Source organism: Adiantum capillus-veneris, chromosome 12, assembly GCF_014529385.1.
Source record: "Adiantum capillus-veneris isolate H3 chromosome 12, ASM1452938v2, whole genome shotgun sequence".
Classification (NCBI taxonomy): domain Eukaryota; kingdom Viridiplantae; phylum Streptophyta; class Polypodiopsida; order Polypodiales; family Pteridaceae; genus Adiantum; species Adiantum capillus-veneris.
This window is the reverse complement of record NC_140942.1, coordinates 131,584,600-131,606,638: the sequence shown is the minus strand read 5'-3', so window position 1 is coordinate 131,606,638 and position 22,039 is coordinate 131,584,600. Positions and strand designations below refer to the sequence as shown.

The 22,039-nt window shown below is 44.5% G+C and overlaps 1 protein-coding gene across 1 annotated transcript in view; it reads left to right on the top strand.

Annotated features, from left to right (window-relative positions):
* Positions 1–375: 375 nt before the first annotated feature.
* Positions 376–22,039, top strand: part of LOC147446518 (protein SUPPRESSOR OF K(+) TRANSPORT GROWTH DEFECT 1-like) — a 27,114-nt gene continuing 5,450 nt past the window's right edge. Inside the window, exons 1-2 of the mRNA XM_086525740.1 lie at positions 376–1,041; positions 1,438–1,543. Of these exons, the coding sequence (XP_086381866.1) occupies positions 558–1,041; positions 1,438–1,543 (590 nt within the window). The 5' untranslated portion in view covers positions 376–557. The remainder of the gene's footprint in view (positions 1,042–1,437; positions 1,544–22,039) is intronic.

The following is a 22,039-nucleotide window of genomic DNA, read 5'->3' as shown; positions in this document are numbered from 1 at the left end:
TCTTCTCCAAAATATATACACTTGTTGAATCTTCAAATAACACAACCACACTTACACAAATGACAAAAATGCACAGAATAGAGCGACATCGAATCAAAGAATTAATACAATTTAAAAGCTAATTGGGACATCAAGATTGTGGCGTTGTAAACTCGGGAACATGTGACCTTATGGTAATAGGATTTGTGGAAAACAAAGCACAAGCTCTCTCTCTCTCTCTCCCCCCCAAGCTTTTCTCTTCTAGGTTCCCTTCGGACTCACTTCAATTCAGTACAAATCCTGCTAACAAAGCAGTTAGTAGAATGGGCACACATACTTGTAAAATTTTTAAACGACACAGCCACATGTAGAGACAGTGCACCTTATTTCTGCAAAACGTTTCTTTACTTGGTGTATGACCTTTTACTTACAAGCGTGTGATTCAATAATCTGTCGGGCTCTTTTATCACCATAGCCAGTTTCTCGCGAGACACAGTCAAGCTTTCTCTGTAGACTGCGTTCATCCTTTCTCGTTCAATCGCTCTCTGCGTCAGTCCATGCTCCTTCAACCCTAAGCCATGTACAGCAACTTTAAGGAGCAAGCCATTGAGTATGTTAAGCAAGCCATACAGGAAGACAATGCGGGCAACTACGCGAAGGCTTTTCCTCTGTATATGAACGCGCTAGAGTACTTCAAGACCCATCTTAAATACGAAAAGAATCCGAAGATCAAGGAGGCCATTACCCAGAAATTCACCGATTATCTGCGGAGGGCAGAGGAGATTAGGGCGATACTTGATGGGGGAGAGAGATCCAGGCCTGCAGCGAATGGGGATGCGGCTGTGGCCACTTGTGCAAAAAGCAAGCCTGGAAACAACAAAGATGGTGATGGGGGTGATGGAGAGGACCCGGAGCAGTCCAAGCTTAGATCAGGTCTCAACTCTGCCATTGTTCGAGAGAAGCCAAACATTAAATGGGTTGATGTTGCTGGCCTCGAAAGTGCCAAGCAGGCTCTGCAGGAAGCGGTGATTCTTCCTGTTAAGTTTCCGCAGTTCTTCACAGGTATCAATCCGTGTCCTAACCAATGATCTCATGAAGTTTTGGAGGGCTCCAATTTGAAGCCATGCTGGGATGAAGCATGTGTATGGTGCTTCAAAACTAGCAGTAAAGTGCTCGAGATCCATAGGGACATTTGTTATTCTCTGGCAAAGATTCTGCCATTACAAGCATGCAATGGATTTTATACGTAGGTCTTTGGTCTAGGTTAATGGAGTCAATGGCTTCCATATGTAGGTCTCTGGTCTCTGCTGTCAAAGTATTGTCTTGGCTCTTACTGGGCTTTTAGGTGTAGTAATTATTTAATTATCAAGGTTGCCATAGCTTTTTGAAATGTGCGTGTCATTCTTTGTTTCTACTCAATTAAACAGTTTTGCAGACGTAAGGCTTCATTTCTTGCAGGGAAAAGGAGACCTTGGAGAGCTTTTCTATTGTATGGACCTCCAGGAACTGGAAAATCATATTTAGCTAAGGCTGTGGCGACTGAAGCGGAGTCAACATTTTTCAGGTAGTGACCTTGTTTGGTCAAGAGAGAAAAGTTTTTGTTAATTCCCTTTTTCTAATCCTATCAAACGTCCTGACTACTTGCACGCTGAACTTGTTGTAAATGCATGTAAGCCATCAACATGCTGGATACTGTTGCTTCACATTTCTGCACATGGTATGCGTAGATTGACGTGCATGACGTTTTTGATGATCTCAGTCCTCTTGGATAATTAGGGAAAGAGAGTGGCACTAAGCCAACATTGTCGAGTCCAGAGATTGTTGCTTGTGAAGGAGGAATCATCAGTTTGATGCATCGTGTGCATCTTGAATCTGTATACATATTCAATATCACTTTTCTAAGATAAACAAGATGAGATAGTATGCTTTGTGTGCATTTTTCTTTTAAAAAGGGGGTATAATCAGAGTTCGTCATAACAGAAGTTGTTGATTGTGCCTTGAGCTGCTAGTAGCAAAACCAGCAAGTATTATATTTGGAATGCCATTATAAAGTAGCAGATGTTCTTACGTCTTTGTGTGAGTTTATTGCACTTGCAATGGTAAGCTTTAACTGGCTTTGAGGATCCTCTTCTTGTTCGCTTGGACAAGATGACCGGAAGAAATGTTTATTGCCGCTCGAAGACTTGTGGTCTTTACACAGATCGCTTTGGCCGAGCGGTAAAGGCGTGTGCCTGCCAAGTACTTGGAGTTTGCTCTTGAGAGTTCAACTCTCTCCTTGTGCAGTTGGAAAGTTGCCCCCTTGGGTAGCATTTCAAAACACTGCTCCAGAGGGGAACAAAAACTAGCTATGATGCAAGCCCTTTCTAAACGCGGACTGCCCCCTTTCGCTGACATTTCAAAACGCCTCAAATGTTGAAGCACTCCAAGGCCCACAGAAAACTGCCAGTTGAGGCCTTTCTGCATGCAGCGTTTCAAAATGCTACCATGCCTTGACTTGTCCACGGGCACAACACTCTGCTGAAAAGAGTTCTTTGCGCTTTGACATTGCAGTCCTACGAGTTGCCCCGCATAATCCGGGCTGAAAATGTAACAAACTTGGACACCCCAAGTCTAGATTCTACCGCGACACAGCAGTCAGCCAGTCAGCACTTCTGGCGGGAATTGCGGCGCGTTTCCCGGCTGCTGTTGCAACGTCAGCAGAGGCTCTGTGTGTATATCTGGGGGCACTGCCACGTCTCTAGTTTGTGACATACCCCCCTCTTGAAAGAAAGTGTCAACAAAAGATATGTACTCTCTGAAAATCCTATCCTTCATTTAGTTGAAAGTCTCTGGAGCATTGTAAGGCCAAAAGGCATCACCAAAAATTCATATAAACCAAAGCTCATTCGAAGGACTGTCTTGTAGACATCTCCCGGCACGATTTAGATATGATGATATCCGCTTTTCAAATCGATCCTGCTGAAACAAGAGGATCCCTGTAGTCGATCAAGAATATCATCGATCCTCGGAATCGGAAATGTGTTCTTGATGGTGATTCTCTCCAAGATCCGTCTTTCTTTAAAACCAACAACACCAGAGAGCAGTAGGGTGAAGTAAGGCTGGATAAGACTCTTTTTCCAAAAGGTCTTTCGCTTGGTTCATAATCTCTTCATTCTAGGCTCGGCTCACACGATAAGGTGGCCGGTTCGGTGGTGTGCTTCCAGGTCAGGTCAGCTTAGGAAGTGTTCTGGCACCTTTGTGAGCCTGTGCGCAAGCCGTGCATGTCCAAGCATATCCTCTGGTTGCACACAACATGATCATCAGAATTACAGCCAATAGCCATCATGCGCATTTTACAGTGCATAGAACCCATTTTCCCTATTTTAGCCATTTTTCACTTATTATTAATAAGTGACTTTGTTGGGAAAGTAAGTAGGACAAATTTGCTAGTCTCTTTAAAAGAAACCTAGCGCTAGCACTTTCTGGCAACAGAGGCAGCAGAGACCCAGTGTCTGACAGTGCACCTTCTGAGCAAGAGCCAGCAGGACAACTTAGCGTTTTTCAACCAACAAGACTACCTAGCGTTTTTTAGCAGAATCAGCCTTGGTGTTTTGCAGATTGCAGATCAGCCCTGATGTTAGCAGATCCTAGAATTCAGCCTAGCGTTTTTGCAATTACAGATTGACGTCAGCGTTTTGCAGATTCCCGGCGACAGACCAGCCATAGCATCAGCATTTTCAGTTTTCAGCACTTAAGACACCACAGATCAAGTCCCAAACCTCGCAGTGTTAGGTGCAGCGGAATGATGTTTGCGCTTTGCTCAAGATGAGTGCTCCGAACTGTGCTCAAGGTTCCTTTTAGTTCTTATTGAAGGGAGAGCCTTCCGTTCTTAATGGAAAGTGCTATGATCACGAACAAAGTGAATGGACAATGTGCATGTAAGTGAATGAGACTGAGAGATAGAGAGAAGAGAGATATGACACCAGACGTAAAACCCTCCTCTGAAGGCCCCACTCTCGTCGGCGAGAGTGGTCTACTATTGATTGCACAAAGTGGTACAATGCGGATGCAATGGACTGATGCAACTTGGGACTATGCCGATGACGACGACGGTGACGACGTTGACGACTTTAGGGCTGAAATATGTGGTCTTCTAACTGTTGAAAATCGGGACTGTTTCGGTGGCTGAAAATGACTGTTTTGGCTGTGTTTTCGATGGCTGAAAATGGGGGTCTTCTGCAATCAATGGGACTGAATCTGCTACCTCCTATGCATGCTGAAAACGCTGCTGTTCTGCTGTCGCGAAGGTTGAAAACCAAAAACGCTGATGATGATCTGTAACGTTAGTAAAACGCTAGGCCAAAGTGGTGCTTTTGCTGGTGATTGGGTGGGTCTACAAACGCTAGGGGACTGGGAGAGGATGGTGATCATGCAAGGGCTGAAAACGCCTGGAATTTGGGAGGTACTGCTGGGGAGGTCCAAAAACGCTAGGTTGATGGGTTCTTGCTGAGAAGGTGCCTGTTGAGCATGTGCTCCTGCTGCCTCTTCTGCCAGAAAGTGCTAACTTGGGTTTGCTTATATATTAACTTAGCAAAATTGCCCTACCTACTTTTGTTGGGAAGTCACTTAAAAATAATAAGTGAAAAATACCAAAAATAGGGAAAATAGGCTAAATGCACTGGAAAATTCCCCTGATTGAATCTGATGGATTCTGAAGGGAATACTGATGATCATGCTGTGTGCAACCAGAGAATATGCATCTACACTAAGTGACTGAGCATGCACGGTCTACGAATAGACTCACAAAAGTGCCAGATCACTTCTAATCTAGACTTGACTGGACTGACTGAACCCTGATCATGCTGTAGCTTGTCCACGGACACATAGGGTTGGATGTGTTACGTGACATCCCCTCCTTTTCAAAGTGAGGTATTGGTACCGAACTGTATGGCGTCGAGGGAAATCGCCAATAACATCCAGAATCCTGGAAGGGACTCTTCGTCGGCCCACTCTGCTGTGTGGGTCGTGCGGTACCTGAACTTCATAAAGGTCTGCAACGCTTGCTTCTTTGGGCCGCGCCGAAAGCGACACAAAGTCTTCTGTGACTCCTTCGATGCTTCAACCTCGTCAAGAGTCATGCTTCTTTCTTTTTCAAGAATCTCCATGGCTGAAAATTCCTGAAACCATTTCCAACACAAAACCATGAACATACCTATTCCATGTAAAGTGAAGGGAAAAAATCTTGTCTTCGCTAAAGACTGTAAGATGAACATAGAGACGGAGTGACAACCCGTTTATCAAACACATATAAACAATGAGATCGAATCTTTCTCTTAGGATCTAGAGCTATCAACTGTGGCGGTGCAGCGGAATGAATGTTTGCGCTTTGCTCAAGATGAGTGCTCCGAAATGTGCTCAAGGTTCCTTTTGTTCTTCGTAGGACTTTCTTTCTGCTTCTCTTTTTGCTTTTCTCTCTTCGCGTTCTAACTGTCTTTCCTTAAACAACTGCTTCAACTCCTCCATAGGAGTTAGTGCAATCCTTGGCGTAGATGGGAAAGGGGGAGGGTCGGAAAAACCTCCTGGTGGGGAAAATTCCATAGTTACATGGGACGGCGGGTCGGGGTCGGGAACGGGGTCGGGACGACAAAAGTCTAGAAACGGGGACGGGGGTTGGAACGGCCAAAAAAAAAAAGAGTTTTTTTGGCATTTTTTGACCTACACACATGCCACACACATAGAGCATCACTTTGACCATAAATTTACACTAAATAGACCAAAGAACACGAGTCATATAGGTTGAAATGTGCTAATAAAACATCGATGATCGATGGATACAAAATGAGAAGTGCATGCCACAAGGGCTCAAGAGTCAAAAAGCCTAAAGGACTTAGGACAAGCCTGAGGCCTCAAGGATAACAAAAAGTACAAAGGGCTATGTAGTAGGTAGAGTCGTAGACTCAAGAGTCTAGACTCGAGAGTCGAGTGATCAATGATCATCAAACTCAAGAAGTGCTCGCCTGCTGAATCTCCACATCGTCGTCGTAGTCGAGGTCGTCAGCAACGTATGAGGGCTCCGGCTCGGGAGGCTCGCATTGAGGCTCGAAATCCTCCTCTAGCTCCTCCAAAAGAGTATCGGCCATAGATGGATTCTCTTGTGCCATCTCCCACTCAGTGAAAGGATCTGCCTTGTGTGTGATGCTCTTGGCAAGCATGCGCAAGTTAGCGCTCACAAACACCAAATCATTGGCCCTTTGAACGCCAAGGCGATTCCTCTTCTTAGAGGCAATGTGGCTGTACACACTCCATAGTTGCTCCAAGCAACTAGTGGTACATGCTTGGCTAAGGACACGAACAGCCAAGCGCTGCAAATGTGGGCCATCTCCTCCATAGTCCTCCCACCACAAAACCGAGCCAATCTTGTTGCGATCAAGCTGTGCATCTACACATCCATAGGAGCCCTTCTTTTGCCTGTAGTTGAGTAGCTCGTCTCTAATCTTGCGCCTAATGTCACTGCTAGGCTCAAGGCGCTCCAATGCAAGCCGCCATCCTTTGCTCACCTCCTTGTCGGTCTCTTGACGCCTTCCTTGAAACTCAGGGTCAAGCACATAAGCTGCCGCATGAAGTGGAGAGTAGTATCCATTCCACCTCGACTCACACAAGCCATGAATCTCCGCATACTTAACAGGGTCAGGCACAAGCTTCTCAAGTGCCTCTATCATCCGATCCATGGCTTCGTAGACTTTGCCAATGCATGGCTGCAAGCCATCCACCACTCGAAGTAGGTGTAGAATAGGCTTGACCATGGCGTCAAGAGTCTTCACCTCCTCCCACCAAGTGGCGTCGTCGGCCCATTCTCGGCATTTCAATCCTACTGCTGATGTAGACTCCGGCATGGCCTAGAACTCATCACTGAGAAAGAGGCCCCTTAAGGCTCCGCCACATGTAGACAAGCGGCCTAGCATAAGCCAATTGAATGCAAATCTTGTCTCTGAATATTTAAGCAAAGACAACTGGCTCCTCTTTGAGAATTCATGGCGCACTTTTTGATGGTTGAGCACAAAGGAGACAATTCGAGAGGCGTCACCAATGGTGGGTGAAATCCATGACAAGTTCCCTATGTCCTTGAGGAGGTTATTGAGGCAATGCGCCATGCAAAATGTGACATGGATGCTGGGATACATGCCCTCAATGATAGCTCCGGCTGCCCTATTTGACGCCTCTCCATCTGCAACCATACAAAGGACATTCTCCGGGCCGGTGATCTCTATGGTGCTTGTCCACTCCGCAGCAAGCATCTTGGCGGCCTTGCCACTATCGGATGCATCATGTGACTCCACAAAGTACATCTCCCCCCGAGAGTAGGCCACCACCCCGTGGATGGACCGCTTGCGGGTGTCGCTCCATCCATCTACAAGAAGAGAGACGCCATTGGTCTCCCACAAATCCTTTGTTGCTTGGGCCGCTTGCTCCACGGCAAGCTTCTCTTTGTCAAGAAGGGTGGTGCGAAGCCTCTCCGATGAAGGTGGCACATAAGAGGAGCCATATTCCCCTATTTTCGTAACCATGGTTCGAAAGTATGGAGACCTATCCACACAAAATAGAGCATGTTGCGTTAGTATGGAGAGTCGAGAAATTATAACCCATTATGAATACAAAATGGAAGATTGCAATGTGCATATGCCAAGGGAAACTCACCGCGAAGCATGGAAGGCAATGTGGTCGTGGAAGAAGAATCGGGCAACCGACCTATCTACCTCTTCCTTCAATTTAGGATTCCAATTTTCGTTGAGAGTGGTTTGGCGATGCGGAAGGGAAGAGGACGGTGTAGATCCATGGCTCTTGAAGGTTCGAGAGATGTCGTCAAGGTTGGCTTCCCTTTGCTCTCGCGGTGTCGCCGTGGCGGAGGGATCAACGGCAACAAAACGGCCCCTCTTGGCCGCTTCCGCAACCTCATACACCGTGAGTTTCTCAAGAAGATCCAACCTCTTCTCGGGAGCTACATGAGGGCAAAACTTCACCTCGTGACCGGGTTCATGAAGAAGAAGGGCTCGCACTTTGTTTGAACCACCCGATCTCTTGTATGGACATAGCTTGCACGTCCATGGTCTTGCACCGCCACCTTTGCCACGCGAGCTAAAGTCGACTTCATCCCACCACGACCACGTTTGCACGGCGGGCCTCCTTCGAGAAGAAGCGGCTTGAGAAGTGGAGTTGGCTTGAGATGACATGATGGTGGAGAGACTCGAGAGAGTAGAGCTTAGAAGTTAGAAGGGTTAGAGGAGAGCTTGTGTGGAGAGAGAGTAAAGGAGAGCTTCAAAGTGGGTAGAAGAGGGAGAGGAGAGCTTCAAAGTTCAAACTTGAGCCTTGAGCTTGAGGGAAATGGAATGAGCATTGAGCATTGAGACTATGAGTATTAAGAGGCCCAAGGGAGCCTTTTTTAGCCTCCCAAGGGCAAAGGCTTAAAAAATATGGCAGTTGGGGCTGCACAGAGCCGTTACAAACGGTCAAAAACGGTTACTTTTTTGAATCTGACCCCGGCCGACCCCTGCCGTCCCCGTCCGGTCCGTCCAACCCCGGTCCGGCCCCGGCCGTCCCTGGTCCGTCCCCCCTGCGACCCGCCCGTCCGGCCCGTTTTCCGTCCGTCCCTCGGCGTTCCCAGCCTTTCCCAGCCCGGTTACGGCCGTTCCCCGGCCCTAGGGCCCGTCCCCCCCGTCCCCTGTAACACTGGAAAATTCTTCTTCGCCTCTCTCATGCTCATCACCTCCAAGCGAAGTATTTATTCCGCTTCGAGTGATGATCATTTTGAAGTCGGGTTCTTGTGGTCTTGAGGTTCTTAAGTTCATGAGGAACTTGGGTTCTTGAGTCTTGGGTTCTTAAGTTCACGAGGAACTTGGGTTCTTGGGGATCTTGGTTCTTGAGGTTTTCTTTCGCTTGCAAACCATGTTTGAGAAGGATCTTCTCTTCACCCGAGTTCTACTTCTTTCTGCGGGCGCACCCCTTGGCGGCCTTGCGCTCTCACCAAGGTTGCTTTTTCCCACCTCACGTCGATTGGCCGGCCGCTGAGTGCACGGTCCGCTCTCAATGAGTGAAAAGAGACACAAGGGGAGGCTGGACAAGCCCTTCTTTCTTGGGATTCCTGTCACTCTTCAAAAACACGATTAGGAATCGACACGCCCAAGCGAACTTGGGTTTGTGCGACCGCAACAAGCAAAAAAATTTCTTGTGATTCTTGTGGTTCTTTCCTCGAGTGATACAGAACACTGTCAAAGCTCTGATACCAATGTTAGGTGCAGCGGAATGAATGTTTGCGCTTTGCTCAAGACGAGTGCTCCGAACTGTGTTCAAGGTTCCTTTTAATTCTTATGGAAGGGAGAGCCTTCCATTCTTAATGGAAAGTGCTATGATCATGAACAAAGTGAATGGAGTAAGTGTATGAGACTGAGAGAGAGAGAGAAGAGAGATACAACACAAGAGACGTTGTAAAACCCTCCTCCGAAGGCCCCACTCTCGTCGGCGAGAGTGGTCTACTATTGATTGCACAAAGTGGTACAATGCGGATGCAATGGATTGATGCAACTTGGGACTATGCCGATGACGACGACGGTGACGACTTTAGGGCTGAAATCTGTGTTCTTCTAACTGCTGAAAATCGGGACTGTTTCGGTGGCTGAAAATGACTGTTTTGGCTGCGTTTTCTAGGGCTGAAAATGGGGGTCTTCTGCAATCAATGGGGTTGAATCTGCTACCTCCTATGCATGCTGAAAACACTGCTGTTCTGCTGTCGCTAAGGCTGAAAACCAAAATTCCGGATGGTCAGATACTTCTACGCGATGCTCCTTGTCACCTATCAGATGTGACGGGTACCGGTTCCTGGTGGCCTTATATATATTCCCGTTCACAATGCTCCCGTCATTACTTTGAATGACGCACTAGGAATACTCTGTACTCGGATGTCTCCAGTGAGAAAAACCCTCTCACTTAAAATTCAATAATTCATTTAGAATTATTTTTTTTGGTGTTCCAAGCGTGAAAACCCTCACTTATAAATACAATAATTCATTTAGAATTATTTTTCTGTTAGATAAAGCCAATTTAGCAACATCCTCTCACTTATAAACAGTTGTCCTCAATTGTAGAGGTCCAAGTGAACTGGCGGGGAGAAATCGAAAAAATTCCAAATCTTGCTCAATGATGAGTTGAGCTAGTCCTTTCTCAAAAGAGAACTTAAAAATTAAATTAAACAAAAATTTAAAAATTCAATAATTCAATACTTAGCTTACCGGTTCATGTCCTTCCTCTAGTACCTCAAGGATATCCTTCACCAGTTATCAAACTTACGAGCCATGTAAGAATTCGTCGTTCGCGTCTTTTTAACAGATCGGAAGTTTCCTTATCTGAGATTTTGTTAACTCAATTCCACCTTCTCAATCTCGAGAAGAATAATCCTCCTAGAAATCAATCTAGGTATTTGTCCTTGCACATAATCTTGCGCTGTTAGTCCAGAGGGTATTAAACCTTGTGTTCCCCCACATAGGAAATGCCCAAATCATAGAGTATTAATCTCGATGTCTTTCTTTCACACAGAGTCAGCGATCACCTTAAAGAAGGTTCTTGTTCCGGGCTGTCGCTCAACGTAGGCGGACGGTTCCAATCCGAAGATTCCTTGTGCTCGGCGGCACTTCCTTCCAATCTTTTCCTCCTGCGAGTTATTACGACCAACAGTGTTTTCTTGACGCCCATTAGCGTCTCTTCCTTACGGAGCCCATCAAAAAAACGTTTCACCTTACAAGCATCTAGGACTGCTCACAAAATCTTAGGCATATAAAATTCTAGCGAGACCATTCTGTGAACATAAGTTTAAACTTGGCCCACTTAATGGCGAACCTGTTGCAGATCTCAATAATGTTCTTCCATATGGGGTTAAGGTAATTCTTACCATTTTAAAGCGGTTGAAGAGTTATACTCTTACGGACATAACAGTTTGAATCTATTCCAGCAGCGTGTAAATGCTACTTGACCTGCTCATGGAGAAACATATACCGCAATCAAAAGTTGCTATTGTAATTGTAAAAGCACATAGCGTACTCAATGATCAACGACCGTCAGAAAACCTCTTCTCCGTAGAGAAACTCAAATTCCTTCTACCGAACACTTCTCAAATAGAGATTCTCGTGTCGGAATATCCTTGCACGCAAAAAGGCGCTCAAGAGAGTATAACAAACTCCCGTCCAGTTCCTGAAAAGGAAGTTGGTTCATTTCGTTCTGTTCAGCAGAAAAAAATTCGACTGGTAGATGACCCACCTTGGCATAGGTCTACATCTTCGTGTGTTATCCATGTACCCAAAGGTGTACATAATTCTTAAGCTGTGTTAAGAGTCTTGGTGAACCTTGGAAATTACCTTCCTTTTGTAAGATCCTTAGAGCGAAGACGCTCAACTTGACGATCTCTTGGCTCGATCTTAGAGCAAAACCCGCTCATCAAACAAACTAGGATTTCAATCCTTGGATTCCTCGAGCACAGGCCGTAGCCGTCGCTTGTTCCTTCCCTCGTAAAGATAGTGTTCATTCATTGATGCGAAAAGCACTACCATAGCTTCCATTAATTGGTTCAGGCTTCAAGCTTAGCGATAGCTTTTACTTTGCTTGAAATCTCGGAATGGTTCCTTCCTTTCTGCCGTCCTACCCACAATAGCAGGTAATTTGTTGGAGAACTACCGGATACCAGATCAATAGTTGACCTTCCGGCGAGTTGAGCAAACCAATTCATCGTTGAAAACAATGTTTCAAATTGATGCTACTCTCATAAATACTTGAGAGTGAGTAGTTCCAGTTAGACACATGCATATCTTGTGCACAAAAGCAATACGTAGTTGATGAGTTCCTCAAAAGATTTAACTTTGATCAAAAACCTGCCCTCTCACTTAAAAGTTTGAGGATCTTCGTTTCAAAAACTCAGGAGTTAGATTGAATTCCCGTACTCCAAACTTTCTCCGGATAGCAACGTATCCTTCGAGGAGAGGTAACAAAAATTCTTTGTTTCTGTGTTCAATAGTTCCTGTCCCACAACGGGGATTAGATTCTATGTACACTAAGGTGTACACTTTCAACTTTTATGGTTGACTCCACCATATGCTGCAAAGTATCTTGCAGATGCGCCTACAAAATTCGGGCAAAAGTACTTCGTTGAATTTCTTCATCTTTCTTTCCTCGGAGAGTGTCAAGAATGGAGCCACCTTGGCAAGAGTGAGCCACTACTTTCTTTGACACGCTCGTGTTTCTATTGGGCAAACGGATCCCAATCTTCTTGGATGCCTTTCTCAAAGAGCAGAGGAAAAAAATTTGTCGAAAAATTCAGCCTTGATTTGAATCCAACTCTTGTTGTAAGTTCCTTGCAGAGCTTTGGTATACCACCAAGTACTTGCAATCCCCTTGAGGTGTTTGGTCACATGCCTCGCCTTCGACGCTTTTCAGAAATTGCCGTTTGCAAAGGCAACTTCAAACTGTCGAATGACGGGACATCTTCCCTTCTGTCAAAAGTATCAAATTTGACCCGAGTGTTCTAAGGTCTAAAGACCTTCATATCCTTCCCGAAAAGACGGGTTTTCTTGGCTATGGTTCTAGATTGATGTTCATCGATATTTTTTGGATTCTGAAGGATCTTGATCATTCCGCTCCTTGGATTCTCTAGGTTCTTGAGCATCATGCTCTTGTCGCCTTCTCAGAGAATTCCAAGTCTTGTGTTGACTTCTTGCAGAGAGAAAAACATTCCCAACTCTGCGAGCTTTTCCTGCAGGGCTTAGGGTTCCACCTGCTTGCTTCTCTCTTGGCTTGTCATGTCTTCTTCCCAGAGTCGTTCTCCTTTACAGAGAAAGAGAGGAGACCATGCTCTAATACCACTGTCACAAACGGGAGCGCATAGCAATATAAAATATATTCGGATAAATAGGATTTATAACTTATTATTGAAGCTAGAGAATAGAGAGAAATAGATAGAGAGAGAGAGAGAGAGAGAGAGAGAGAGAGAGAGAGAGAGAGAGAGAGATAAAGAGTGAGAAAATCGACATAGTATTGGGGACCAGAAGATGGGTTGGTCTTCCCCTTGTAATAGTATCTTTATTACTGAGGAGAAGTCTATACAAGCACTTGAACCGAACTATTACCATGCTCGTTCTAGAATAAGACTTGATGGTCCCTGGAAGCCTCAGCTTCCGATTCCTAGGGCAAATCCCTACTCCATGGAACTTCCGTTCCTTATTCCAAATCCTCGAGAATCAAGGTTCTCGCCTCTGGATCTCACCTTCCAGACTCAGGGCATGGCATCCGTGCAACTCTTTTCCAACTCTGTTTCCAGAGTCCTCTTCTTGCAGAACAATTCTGCTTTCCCGGACACAGAGTCCTTACTTGGGAATCCCCACTTCCGGATCACAACTTGAGAGACTACCTCTCTCCAATCTGTGGATCTACTTCCCAAACTCGGGTACGAAACCCTTGGGCTGATCTGGCTCTAGTTTTTGAGAGTGCTTTCTCCTGCAGAGGCTCATGCCTTCCTCTGCTCCTACTCCCTCACTAAGAGGAAGTACACCTGCAAACAAATACTTAGAGATCATAACATGAAAGTCGTTACCTTCAAAGTCTCGACGCTTGAGACACAACTCGGTTCTTGAAAAGCAATTCCCCGGAAGAGATCTCTACATAGAAAATCCTCTCTTCCAATCCTACACACAGAAGAGGTGTGTTCTCGGGTTCCTTCTTGTAAATCAGCCCCCGTCTACGACATTTATGGGCTGAAAACAGAGAAAAACAGCAGCTTGTCGTGATGGAAACACGCTCTGTAGGCACTTCTTCGCGAGGGAACTGCGCATTGGGTCATGGCGACATATGGGATAGTTGGGGCAACCATGGGCATCATCGGCAACGTCTTCTTTGCGGCTGAAATTTGCAGCAGCATCTTCTCCTTGCGAAAACTGGTCTTCCCTCTGGGAGAGGGCGTGTGATGCTTTCATAGCTCCTTGACAAGATAGCAGAGCGTTGCTGCCCACGTAGAGATAGCGGCCGTTTAAAAAATAAAATAAAATAAAATAAAATAAATTTTGTGTTGTTCTGCCAGAAAAAGAGAGAGAAAAATCACTGGCTGGTTTTTACTGCTTTATTTAATCATAGGCTGCCCACTTATTAAGTGGGTGGTCGGTCACCTTTAAAAATGGTATGACTCTGTCCAAAACAGTCAATAAAACCTTATAAGTTAAAAACAATGCTTTCACAGCACTTCCCAGCGTCCCTGGATGCAATCACATGCACAGTTGCAATGCAGACATAGACTTCCTTGCGGGAAAGAATGTGCTTTTGTAAGGTGCAGCGGAATGAATGTTGAACTTTGCTCACGATGAGTGCTCCGAACTGTGCTCAAGGTTCCTTTTACTACGGCAGGGAGAGCCTTCCGTTCCTTTAGTAAGAGAGTGCAATGGACACAAACAAAGTGGTGAACACTGTGAATGAAGGTGCTGAGATTGAGAGATAGAAAGAGAAGAATACGACACCAGAACATTGTCAAACCCTACTCCGAAGGCCGCACTCTCTATGGCGAGAGCGGTCTACTTATAATTGCACAAATCTCTACAATGATTGGACTTGCTGACAATGCCGACGACGATGAGACGGGCTGAAAACTGAAAATGCTTATATATTGTCTTAGCAAAATTGCCCTATCTAGTTCCCAACAAAAGTCACTTAATAAGTAAGTGAAAAATGTCACAAATAGGGAAAATAGGTTTAATGCACTGGAAAATTCCCCTGATGGATTTTGATGGGAATGCTGATGATCATGCTGTGTGCAACCAGAGGATATGCATCTAATCCAAGTGTCTGGACATGCACGGTCTGCGAACAGACTTACAAAAGTGCCAGATCACTTGCTATCCTAGACTGACTTGCCTGAATTGAACCCTGGTCATGCTATAGCTTGTCCACGGACACATATGGTTGGATGTGTCACGTGACATCCTCTCCTTTTCAAAGTGAGGTACTGGTACTGAACTCTATGGCGTCGAGGGAGATCGCCAACAGGGTCTAGAATCCTAGAAAGGACTCTTCGCCGGCCCACTCTAATGTGTGGGTCATGCGATACTTGAACTTCATAAAGGTCTGCAACGCTTGCTTCTTTGGGCCGCTCCGAAAGCGACAGTCTTTTGTGGCTCCTTCAATGCTTCTACTTCGGCGATAGTCATGCGTCTACCTTCTTCAAGAATCTCCGAGGCTGAAAATTCCTGAAACCACTTCCAACACAAAAACATGAACATACCCATTCCATGTAAAGTGACTGGATAAATTTTCGTCTTCCTTAAAGACTGTGCATAATGTAGATGAACAAAGAGACGGAGTGCCAAACCGTTCATCAAACACACGCAAACAATGACATCGACTCTTGACTTTCTGATCTAAATCAATCAATTGTGGCAAAACACAATGGAAATGCCTATGCTTGATGCTCAATCTTTCTTGTGTTTTTTCGGAAACTGTGTCATGCCAAGGAAGAGACATGGAATGTGACTTCCTTGACTGCATACTTTTCATCTTTTCATGAATAATCCGCATACATCCGTGCTCATTCATAGTGAAACGTGCTCAACGTACAATATGTCATGCCTAGGAAAAGGGATCACATAAAGACGTTGACTAAAATATAGGAAACGATCACGAATGAAACACTCGAACAATGCGTGCTGACGAATCATTCGAACACATAATACTTCCTGTGAGGGTTCTTGGGACCTAGGCTCGAGAGCCAAGATCGGTTCTTCGTGTTGGATCGAATCTTCCTGTGGGGGTTCTGTGGACCTCGACTCAAGAGCCAAGATCAATTCTTCGTGATTGATCGAATTTGTAACGAGGTTAGCTTTGCTAGAAAAAGTATCCACTAACACATCATCCTTGTGAACAATCACATCATCTTCATGCAAATCATCATGCTTGTGAGAAATCACATCTTGATCATGCAAATCATCATCATGCAATCATCATGCTTGTCATTATCATTCAACATCATGCTTATCATCATCCTTCAATTCATCATGCTTATCATCATCATGCAATTCATCATGCTTATCATCATCATGCAATTCATCATGCTTATCATGCAAATCTTGTGTGTCTTGCTTTGGAGAAGCAGAGATTGAGAGTCTCCTTCTCCCCGAATCTCTTGCATCTGTGCCTGTACTTGAGAAAAGAGTCGCAACATCTCTTTCATGTGTCGGTTGTTCATTGCTTGTCTTGCTTTGTTCTCGCGATCAATTCTGCTTGTCTTACTTTGGCTTCCAAGCTTGCTTGCTCGCGCTCACGCGCTATGGCTGCCATTCTTTCTTCGTACTTGCGATCAATTTCTGCTTTTCTTGCTTCGCGTTCTAACTTCCTTGCATCGCGTTCTAACTTGTTGTCCATAAACATCTGCTCCAACGCCTCCATAGGATTCGGTACAATTTGTAGTGTAGATGGGGAAGGGGGAGGGTCGGGAAAACCTCCTGGTGGGAAAACTCTTCTTCGCCACTCCCATGCTCACCACCTCCATGCGAAGTATCCATTCCGCTTCGGGTGATGACCATGCACTATGATCTTTGGTTCTTAAGTTCACGAAGAACTTGGGTTCTTGTGTTCTTGAGGTTCTTGAGGGTCTTGAGGTTCTTTTTTTGCTTGCAATCTGTGCTAGAGAAGGATCTTCTCTTCACCCGAGTTCTGCTCTTTTCCGCGGGCGCACCCCTTGGCGGCCTTGCGCTCACACCAAGGTTGCTTTTTCCCACCACACGGCGATTGGCCGGCCGCTAAGTGCACGGTCCGCTCTCAATGAGTGAAAAGAGGCACAAGGAGAGGTTGGACAAGACCTTCTTTCTTGGGTTTCTTGTCACTCTTCAAAAACATGAATAGGAATCGACATGCCCAGGAGGACTTGGGTTACGTGTGACCGCAACAAGCAAAAAAAATTTCTGTGGTTCTTTCCTTGAGTGATACAGAACACTGCCAAAGCTCTGATACCAATGTAAGGTTGTGCAGCGGAATGAATGTTGAACTTTGCTCAAGATGAGTGCTCCGAACTGTGCTCAAGGTTCCTTTTACTTACGGAAGGGAGAGCCTTCCATTCCTTTAGTGAGAGAGTGCAATGGACACAAACAAAGTGGTGAACATTGTGAATGAAGGTGCTGAGATTGAGAGATAGAGAGAGAAGAATGCGACACCAGAATGTTGTCAAACCCTCCTCCGAAGACCCCACTCTCTATGGTGAGAGCGGTCTACTTATAATTGCACAAATCTCTACAATGCTTGGACTTGTTGACGATGTCGACGAGATGAGACGAACTGAAAACTGAAAATGCTAAGGGCTGAAATCTGCAAATCTTTATCTGCTGAATTCTGACTCTATGTCGATGACGATGTCGATGGCGACGATGCGACGACGACGCGCTGAAAACGCAGATGCTGAAATCTGCGTTTTCCGGGCTGAATCTGCAAACTTTGCGGGATCTAACCGTGCGGCGAGGATCTGCTGCGGGAAGGTGAGATCTGCGAGGTTTTGGGGTTCTTCTGCGGTTCTAAATGCTGAAAACTGAAAATGCTGATGCATGTGGGGATTCCGTCGCAAAGATCTGCAAAAACGCTGAAGTGTCTTGCAGATGCAAAAACGCTAGGGCTGATAATGGTCTTGCTGTGGAGAATCTGCTAACGCTGGGGAGTCTGCTGCTTCTCGCCAGGCTGTTGTCAAAGCAAAAACACTGGTTGATCTGGTCCAAAAACGCTAGCCTCCTGTTGTGATGCAAAAACGCTAGGGCATCTGGGGGTTCTGGTTTGCTTATATATTATCTTAGCAAAATTGCCATACCTAGTTCCCAACAAAAGTCACTTAATAAATAAGTGAAAAATGTCAAAAATAGGTTTAATGCACTGAAAAATTCCCCTGATGCATTCTGATGGGAATGCTGATGATCATGTTGTGTGCAACCAGAGGATATGCATCTAATCTAAGTGTCTGGACTTGCACGGTCTGCGAACAGACTCACAAAAGTGCCAGATCACTTCCTATCCTAGACTGACTTGCTTGAATTGAACCCTGATCATGCTGTAGCTTGTCCACGGACACATAGGGACGGACACAGAGGGTTGGATGTGTCACGTGACAGCTTTCCCGTAAAGCAATCCCGCTTTCTCAGAAAGCATCCGTTTTTCCTCAAAGTTTCCTCTGAACCCATCTTCATTCAAGTGCTTGCTTTTCCTTGTGCACAATTCTAACACAGTTCGGAATTTCCTCCTGACTATGGATATTCCTTTTCCGATGCACGTGTTGCCCACCTTGTGACGTATCAGGATTACCCATCACCTAGTCCTTTCCTACCGAACTTGCGGTACAATGCCCTTCGCGATGCTCTATGTCACCCATCCTATGACGCATCAAAGATGTCCGTTCCCGGATGGTCGGATACTTCTACCCAATGCTCCCTGTCACCCATCCGATGTGACGCATGAGAAGTACCCGTTCCTGGTGGCCTTACTGATATTCCCGTTCACAGTGCTCTTGTCATTACTTTGAGGAATACTCTGTACTCGGATGTCTCCAGTGAGAAAAACCCTCTCACTTAAAATTCAATAATTCATTTAGAATTATTTTTCTTGGTGTTCCAAGCGAGAAAACCCTCACTTATAAATCCAATAATTCATTTAGAATTATTTTCCTGTCAGATAAGCCAATTTAGCAACAGAGCACATAAAGCAAACAAAACACGGAGCGTAGTCATCTTCACCACATGTGAAAAGATCTCTTGGAAGTCTATGCTTTCCTTCTGTGCATAATCCTTAGCAACCAAACGTGCTTTGTACTTGGGTTTGTCATCAACACATTTGACCTTATAAACCCACTTGTTAGGAATAGCCTTCCTACCTTTGGGCAAAGGCACAAGCTCCTACAGTGACTGCATCTCAGATTTCATAGCAAGCTCCCACTTACTTTTGTCTTCACAAGATTGGGCTTCTTTGTATAAGAGGCTCCAGCCTCCCCCTCATAAGTCAACAAAATGCAATCCATAGATGGTTGAAACCTCTGTGGTTGCCTTCTAACACGTGTAGACTTTCTCACTCAGTGATTTGCATCAACTGGTAATGGGTCTACATTGTCCGGAATGTGCACACCATCAATTGGTGGCTGATTTTCAACATTATCTCGTTGCTGTAATTCATTATCTCGTTGCTGGTCATGTGGTATAATCTCATTTTGTGCATCTATTTGTTGTCTATTGTCTTTTGGCAATTGCACAATAGGTTGTTGCTCATTTTCAACATTAAAAAGAGTCGAATTTTCAGCCATAGGTTGCTTTATGATTTTGCTGAAACTTGACCTTCTTTTTGTCAATGTCTACATGTCTAGCATTTTTCAGCAATTTAACCTTATTGAAAACTACATCTCGGCTGCGTATTATGTTCTTGTACTGAGGTATCTAAACTCTGTAACCCATCTCTCCCTCATCTCCATAACCCATGAAGATACCCTTGATAGATTTCATGTTGGGTTTGTCCTCTGATCAACAGGTACATGCACAAATGCATCGCAACCAAAGACTCGTAAATGGTCATATGAAGCCGGTTTGCCAGACAAAACCTCTTCAGGGATGCCATTATCTAACGCATGATTCGGAGAGCGATTGTGCATATGAACTGCAGTTTTAAGAGCCTCTCGTTAAAACTGTCGAGGGAGATTAACCGTGGACAACATGCATCTCACTCTCTCACAAATTGTGCGATTATATCTTTCAGCCACACCATTAGATGATGGATTATAAGGGGCTGTCAATTCCTGCTTAATGCCATACATCTCACAAAAACTGTTAAACTCATGTGATTCACACTCTCCTCCATTATCTGTCTTGATAGCTTTTAACTTTAAGCCCTTTTGTGTGGTTACAAATGCATGAAACTTCTTGGATGAGTCAAGCACATCACTTTTACTCTTTAGTACATACACCCATGTCTTTCTACTGTGATCATCAATGAAAGACTCAAAGTACTGTGCACCTCCATGTGAATTCACAGGCATAGTACAGACATCAGAATGTACTAATTCAAGAACATGCAATTCGCAAGTGACACCAGAGGAATAAGAGAACTTCACTTGCTTTCCATAGATACAATCATTACAACAATCAAGGCTTGGGCCTTTTACATTAAACATCCCTAAAGAGGAGAGAACATCAAGCCCTTTTTCACTCTTATGGCAAGTCTTTTGTGCCAAAGCTCCTTGTGGGAGTGAACTTCAGCTACAACCAAAAACTTGTCAGGTAATGCCTTGCAATGTAAATAATAAAGAGTTTCCTTCTTGCTACCCTTTACAATCTGCATAGAGCCTTTAAGCACTTTCCAAGAGCCACCACCAAACATAGTGTGATAACCTTTGACATCTACGTGCCCAACTGAAAGTAGACTTTTCTTGATGCCAAATACATACCTAACATCATGCAAAATCAGCTCTTGCCCATTTTCAAGTGCCAGGTGTATAGTGCCAACACCCTCAATCTCACATGCATGGTTATTCCCCAGGTAAACTTTACCCACACTACCTGTAGTTTATGAAGCAAAAGACTCCAAAGATGGAGTAACATGAAACGAGGCACCATTGTCTACTCCATGGTTGTGACAACCCATCTTGTGTTGAAAGTAATGCGTCAATTACCTCTGGTTTTGTGATATACATGTCACTAGTCATTGCCACACTATCATCATGAAGGCATGAGTCAACAACAAGTGCATCATCCGTATCAACAATTTCTTCAATGACAACACTCGAAGCAACATTTGCCTTCGCAACTTCCTTGGAAGAAGAGTCACGATCATCACTTTTAGCATCATTAGAATCCTTCTTCTTCTTGCCTTGTTGTTTCTTTCTTTCAAGTTCCTGCTTGTAGTACCTGCAATCGGGCTTTTTATGCCCTTTGCGCCCATATTGATAGCATGTAACATCCTGGGATTTACCCCTGCTCTTACTCCCATTCTTGCCTCTATTGTTTGCATTATTCTTCTTTTCAGACCTTCCTCTTACATTATACACTGACCCACTGATTTCACCGTTGGTCTTTCTTCTAATCTCTTTATTGAGAATAGAACCTCGTACACCATCAAATGTCAAAGCAGCATTGTTGCTCAAAAAGACAATCAAACCTTCCCAGCTGCCAAGCAAAGTCATCAATAAGAAAATAGCCTTTAGCTTATCACCAAATGGCTGCAAATCAGAGTCTTGCAATTGACTCAAGACACTTGTGGAAGCACTCAAGTGTTCAGATGTAGGCAACTCTATGTTTACAAGCTTCCCCATAAGATGCACTTGATTCACAGGAGTTGTGTTCTCATACATATCTGTCAATTTCTTCAAGATATCATAAGCAGTGTCAAGACGCTTAATGTTCGTGAGCACATCATTAGACACAACCGCCAATAGACCCAAAAATTCATTGCTGTAATTTTATGACAGCAAGGTGAAAACTGAGATTTTAGCCTCTTACAAGCTCAACTCTCGGTGTAAAAGAGCAAGAGATGGTAACACAGTGTTACCGACACTTTACCACAAGTGTACATCAATAAAGAAGGATGAATTTTAGGAGTAAAAGCTGAAATTTCAGCGGACAAATAGGACATACAATCCTTGCATGAGTACTCCCACTTCAACAGCATAACCAAAGTGCATATGCAACAACCTCAAATCTGCAAATGAATTAAAAGTTGCTGCAAAATGTATTTTCAGTAATACAGCAACTCAATGGCGAGTATCCGGCATGTAAAATACATAAATGTGTGCAACTTAAACTTTCTGACGTGTATAAACTTGCGTTTTCTTGCAATTTCTTGAAAAACTCAAGAATAAAACTAAAATTCTCTACTCAAAACTGTCCACAAATTGCAATACATCCACAAATGTCTGCAATGTAACCCAAATTTTGACGGTCTAATTTTTGAAAATTTTGCAAATTTAGCTAAAACCCCAATTTCTCTCAACATGTAAGCGCAATTTTAACCTGGAAAGCATCAATATGCTGTAAAATTGCTGAAATTTCAGCCACCT